The sequence below is a fragment of the Trachypithecus francoisi genome, unplaced genomic scaffold (genome assembly GCF_009764315.1).
Source record: "Trachypithecus francoisi isolate TF-2019V2 unplaced genomic scaffold, Tfra_2.0 Contig01440, whole genome shotgun sequence".
Lineage (NCBI taxonomy): Eukaryota > Metazoa > Chordata > Mammalia > Primates > Cercopithecidae > Trachypithecus > Trachypithecus francoisi.
In genome coordinates, this window is record NW_022681431.1 from 9,571,298 (window position 1) to 9,577,297 (window position 6,000).

A 6,000-nucleotide genomic window follows, 5' to 3' on the forward strand; every position below is an offset into this window, starting at 1 on the left:
CAAGGACCTCAAGGTTAATACGTGGTTAGGACATCTGAGTATTCCCCAGAGCTCTCGGGATGCTGTCTCTGTGGGTGGGAAGAGCTACAGAAGTTTATTAGAGAATGTGGAATAAAGAGTTAAGGCCTTGGCCGGGTGCGGTGGCTCAAGCCTGTAATCCCAGCACTTTGGGAGGCTGAGACAGGCGGATCACGAGGTCAGGAGATCAAGACTATCCTGGCTAACACGGTGAAACCTCGTCTCTACTAAAAGAATACAAAAAACTAGCCGGGCAAGGTGGCGGGCACCTGTAGTCCCAGCCACTTGGGAGGCTGAGGCAGGAGAATGGTGTAAACCCAGGAGGCGGAGCTTGCAGTGAGCTGAGATCCGGCCACTGCACTCCAGCCTGACTCCATCTCAAAAAAAAAAAAAAAAAAAAAGAGTTAAGGCCTGAAGAGTGATGTGGACAGAGGATGTGTGAAGGTTGGATTCAGTGTCAGTGTTCTGCCAGAATCTTCTATTCAGCCCAGGTTAGCTCTTTAACTTCCATTTCGGCCTCTTGAAGTTGAATAGCCAGATGCCTACCTTGGGAATCATCTTTGGCGTCCCTGAACTTGCGGGTGATTAATGATCACATGACTGTGTAGGTTACTGTCATATTAAAACAACCTGAATTCAAGAATCATGAACAGGCATGTCATTCTGATTTAATGGTGACACTGGAATAGTCGCTGTGGAACACACATAAGCATTTTATAATAGAAATAATTTGGAGGGGAGAATCTTCGTGCAGGGTTTGAAGGTTGAAATTCTATCAGTCGGTTGAATAAATGTATACTTATTATTGTAAAAGTGAAATGCTTCCATAGTGAATGGTGATTGTGAAAGCTATTTTCTAAATAAAAATAAGTGTTAGGGGAAAAAATGAGGTTTTGTTCTCAATAATCGAACCCTTCCAAGCAACAGATTTCATAAGAATATTTTAAGAAGAGGCTGGGTGCTGTAGCTCACGCCTGTAATCCCAGCACTTTGGGAGGCCGAGGCAGGTGGATCACCTGAGGTCAGGAGTTCAAGACCAATGTGGCCAACATGGTGAAACCCTGTCTCTAACAAAAATACACAAATTAACTGGGCATGGTGGCATGTGCCTGTAATCCCAGCTATTTGGGAGGCTGAGGCAGGAGAATCACTTGAGCCTGGGAGGCAGAGGTTGCGGTGAGCCAAGATTGTACCACTGCACTCCAGCCTGGGCAACAGAGCAAGACTCTGTATTAAAATATATATATATGTGTGTGTGTGTATACATGTATATTTATATATGTATATATACATTTATATGTACATATATTTATATATGTGTATATATATTTATATATGTATATATATTTTAAGATAGTTCCTCATAGTTTTGAATCTATGGAGGTTAACTATTTATACAGAATGCTTGTGGAAACAGTTGGTATAGATGGCAGCCATTTCTAGCAATTGGAGGTGAAGGCATTTTGAGATTACATCAAGCTGAGGATCTTTTTTTTTTTTTTTTTTTTTTTGAGACGGAGTCTGGCTCTGTCTCCCAGGCTGGAGTGCAGTGGCCGGATCTCAGCTCACTGCAAGCTCCGCCTCCCGGGTTTACACCATTCTCCTGCCTCAGCCTCCGGAGTAGCTGGGACTACAGGCGCCCGCCACCTCGCCCGGCTAGTTTTTTTTTTGTATTTTTAGTAGAGACAGGGTTTCACCGTGTTAGCCAGGATGGTCTCGATCTCCTGACCTCGTGATCCGCCCGTCTCGGCCTCCCAAAGTGCTGGGATTACAGGCTTGAGCCACCGCGCCCGGCCAAGCTGAGGATCTTAGGTACAAAGTTATTTCTAGGAAAACATTACTGGAAACAAATTTTCTTGAATTACAATTTGCAATACTTGAAAACTGAGAGATCCTATTAAATGTGCAAGTTGAGACTGAGGTCCAGTAATGCTGACATGAAGTTGTTGACTGCTGGTACAAACCCCAGTGACAGTACTGAGAACATGACTCTTTCTGTAGTATAATGTCAGACTTTTTTTTTTTTTTCTGTTTTTGTTTTTGTTTTTTTGAGATGGAGTCTCGCTCTGTCGCCCAGGCTGGAGTGCAGTGGCCCAATCTTGGCTCACTGCAAGCTCCACCTCCCAGGTTCACGCCATTCTCCTGCTCAGAGTAGTTGGGACTACAGGCGCCTGCCACCATGCCCGGCTAATTTGTTTTTGTATTTTTAGTAGAGACAGGATTTCACCGTGTTAGCCAGGATGGTCTCGATCTCCTGACCGTATGATCCACCCACACTGGCCTCCCAAAGTGCTGGGATTACAGGTGTGAGCCACAGAGCCCGGCATAATGTCAGACTTTTAAAATTTGCTTAGTTGGCTTACGCCTGTAATCTCAGCACTTTGGGAAGCCAAGGTGGGAGGATTGCTTGAGCCCAGGAGTTCAAGACCAGCCTGGGTACTGTAGTGAGGCCTGGTTTCTACAAAAAAAAAAAAAATTAGCTGGGTTTGATGGTGCATGCCCCTAGTCCCAGCTACTGAGGAGGCTGAGATGGGAGAATCACTTGAGCCTGGGAGGTTGAGGCTACAGTTAAGCTATAATCACACCGCTGCACTTCAGCCTGGGTGACAGACTGAGACCGTATCTCAAAAATAAATAAATAAACAAATATGAGTACTAGCTGAGCAGGTGGCCCGTGCCTGTAGCCCCAGTACTAGGGAGGCAAAGGCAGGAGGATCACTTGAGTCCAGGAGCTCAGGTTCAGCCTGGGCAACATAGTGTGAGACCCTATCTCAATCAAAAATTTTTGGCCAGGTGCAGTGTATTTTTTAATAGAGACAGGGTTTCTCCATGTTGGTTAGGGTAGTCTTGAACTCCCAAACTCAGGTGATCTGCCCACCTTGGCCTCCCAAAGTGCTGGGATTACATGCATGAGCCACCATGCCTGGCCAAAAAAAAATTTTTTTTTTTTTTGGATTTGATTACTAACATTGTTAATAATATTATAATAATGTAATGATTGTGATTCCATTTTAGATTTCTTTGTGTATCCCAGAGGTTCATTTTCTGATGTGAGCCTTGGCTTCGGCTGACTCAATTTTCACATCAGGCATTGGGCCCAATTGTATATTTGGGCCACTTCTAGTTGGGATGGTGGTAGAGACAACTGAGAATCGCCAGCACTGTATTGCTTGCTGAGGGTGACCAGTCAGAGCTGGGAGCTAGCAGAAGCCTGCCAGGTTCCCTCCAGCGTGACCCCTTCCTGCCCTGCCCCAGGTGTGGAAGGCCAGTGAGGGAGCTCTCTCAGAAAGGGCTGTCAGGGCCAAAGGAACTGAACCCAGGACCTTTTGCTCTCTTCCAGCCTTGCACCAGGGAACGTCTAAATCTTCCTCTCTCCCCGCCTACGGCAGGACCACCCTGAGCCGGGTAAGGTCTCGGGACCAGAGATATAGACTATGTGGGAGGGGCGTGCATATGGGGTGCTGAGAGACTGAGCCACTTGGGCACCCTCAGGGAGCGGGGAGGCCCCCAAAGTGAAGGGGACCAAAGGTGAATATCCCCAACTGCCTCTGATTCCTTTGTGTCCTTTCTAGTTACAGTCCACAGAGTTCAGCCCATCAGGGAGTGAGACTGGAAGCCCAGGTGAGAAGTGGGCCCTGGTGCTGGCATCTGGGGAAGGGACTTAACGCGGGTCCCTGGGCATCCGGGGTCTGGGCTGTGGGCAGGGGTCTGGTGAGGTCAGATGTGTTGGCCTGCTGACCTCAGAGCTGCCTCTGAACCATGCCCGTTCTCTCCCACAGGCCTGCAGGTGAGTGCCTCCTGGAGGGGAACAGGCGGAGCACCAGAAGCCGGGTCCTGGCGCCTGGAAGTGTCAGGGGAAGGGGGGTGTGGGGCCACAGAGTTGCCTGGTGAAGAAGAAGAAGTCGGGGTAAGGCTGGGAAGGTCTCCCTGCCCCACTCTGGCTCACTGCGGCTTTGGTCTCCCCAGAACGGAGAGGGCCAGAGGGGGAGGATGGACCGGGGGAACTCCCTGCCCTGTGTGCTGGAGCAGAAGGTGAGGGGCAGGGGACCCAAGCGCCTATAGCGGGGCGGGAGGCTGGGGAGATGCCAGGCAAGTGGAATGCGCTGCGGGGTCTTCCTGGTGTTGAAGATGGGAGGGATGGCAGGGAAGTTGGGGGAGACAGAGGGCAAGATGGCATGAACCCCAGTGGCCTCTGCAGGTTGATGTGGGGGGCCTAGGGAGTCAAAGGACAGGACATTCTATGAACCTAAGATTGCCCCTCCCCCCACTCCCAGATCTATCCCTACGAAATGCTAGTGGTGACCAACAAGGGGCGAACCAAGCTGCCACCAGGGGTGGATCGGATGCGGCTTGAGGTAGGCAAGGAAGATGCCCCGGATGGGTGCGGGGCTGTCCACGGGCACTCTCCTGCCTGGGAGAACACCCGGGGCCTCTTTGAGTGAGTGTCCCCTAGGTCACTGGGCACAGCCCCCACCCCACGCTGAGCTGCCCGATTCCCCCATGCAGAGGCATCTGTCTGCCGAGGACTTCTCAAGGGTATTTGCCATGTCCCCTGAAGAGTTTGGCAAGCTGGCTCTGTGGAAGCGGAATGAGCTCAAGAAGAAGGCTTCTCTCTTCTGATGGCCCCCACCTGCTCCGGGACAGCCCCCTTACCCCTGCTGCTTCAGGGTTCTTCCCCGGCGGGTTGGGAGGGGCAGGAGGTGGCGTGGAAGTAGGGTGGGTTCCTTTCCTCAGGTAGAGGGGGGGCCAAGACCTCTGCAGTCCTGGGCAGTGAGCTACGGACTTTCTTCCCCCTCACAAGCCTGGGGGTCTCCTGCTCTCGTCCCTGACCCTCCCTGCACAGGGCAAAGCCAGTCGGGGTTCCGGCACACAGAGTTCATGTTTGCACCATCTCCCCACCTCTCACCCCACAGGGTGAGGAGGAATGAGGGGCATTGGTGGTTAGGCCTGTTGGCTGTCTTGAACAGCTGGAGGGAAGATGCAGGGGTGGGAAGCGGCCAGGCAGAAAGAGCTCCAAGCTCTGGTGTCGCCCACCCATCCCTCCCACACTCACTCCTGACAGCTTTCCCGCACTGCAGCCTCCTGCTCCTCTGATTCTAGTGGGAACAGGCCCCAGCTCAGCCTCCAGCAGGGAGGTCGCCTCCCCACTTCAGCTTGCCCTGACCTCTGCTCGCAACCCCCGAGCTTCGAAGCCTCTTGCTCCAGCCCTGCGGCTTCCCCAGAAGCCTGGACTTAGGGTGGAGATGCCGCCTACACATGACCCTGGCCCTCCACCTGCCTCCGGGCCACGAAATGGGAATTCCAGCACCAAGCCAGGCACCGGGCAGAAGCTGGGCCTTCCGCCTCCCTTGGATGGGGTCAAGAGGCCAGGCCTGGCACATTTTGGAGTGTCCTGGCTACCAGCTCTCACCCACACCCACGCACCCCCCACACACTATGCTCTCTCAAGAATGTAATTTATTGGGGCCCCCCAGCTGCTTTCCTCACCTGCCCCTGCCCTACCTTACACCCCCAGCTTGACTTCTTTCCAGTCCACGTGTGTATATAATGATATCTATATTTTTGCCCAGGTCTGGGTATTGCTCCTGCCCAGACCCTGGCATCCCTTTCCACTGTGTGTGTGACCATGCTGGGGGAGGGGACTCTGCTTGGAATTAAAAGGTTGCATTGGGTCCCTACATCTGTCTTTTCCTTATGAGCCACTAGACCTGGGTGAACAAGACAAGCCATATCAGGCGGAGGGAAGCCCTGGGAGTCAGGGTTCCAATGCAGGCGCCACCTAGGGCTGGAGGGGTGGAGACGCAGTCCCTCAGTACTCTTCCTCCAAGCCTGGGCCCAGAAGCAGGGGCCATCTAGACAGACCTGTCTGCCTCTCCTTCAGGGACTCTGTGATGGGGGCAGGAGCCCTTGAGTTTGGGGCCAGAGGGAACTCACACCTCAGGGAGGGGCCTGGTAGAGAACTGGCTGGGAGGAAAGACTGCC

General features: G+C 52.3%; 1 protein-coding gene across 32 annotated transcripts in view; it reads left to right on the plus strand.

Moving 5' to 3' along the window:
• The window catches only part of DMTN (dematin actin binding protein), a 34,026-nt gene extending 28,330 nt beyond the window's left edge, over window positions 1–5,696 (plus strand). For 23 of the 32 annotated variants that reach the window (XM_033227594.1, XM_033227488.1, XM_033227618.1 and 20 more), the window contains 6 exons: window positions 3,359–3,423; window positions 3,591–3,639; window positions 3,798–3,805; window positions 3,985–4,050; window positions 4,293–4,373; window positions 4,525–5,696. In XM_033227594.1, coding sequence (XP_033083485.1) covers window positions 3,359–3,423; window positions 3,591–3,639; window positions 3,798–3,805; window positions 3,985–4,050; window positions 4,293–4,373; window positions 4,525–4,638 — 383 coding nt within the window. In that variant the 3' untranslated portion in view covers window positions 4,639–5,696. The remainder of the gene's footprint in view (window positions 1–3,358; window positions 3,424–3,590; window positions 3,640–3,797; window positions 3,806–3,984; window positions 4,051–4,292; window positions 4,374–4,524) is intronic. The other 9 variants (XM_033227550.1, XM_033227542.1, XM_033227681.1 and 6 more) reach the window with 1 other exon arrangement.
• Window positions 5,697–6,000: the final 304 nt, after the last annotated feature.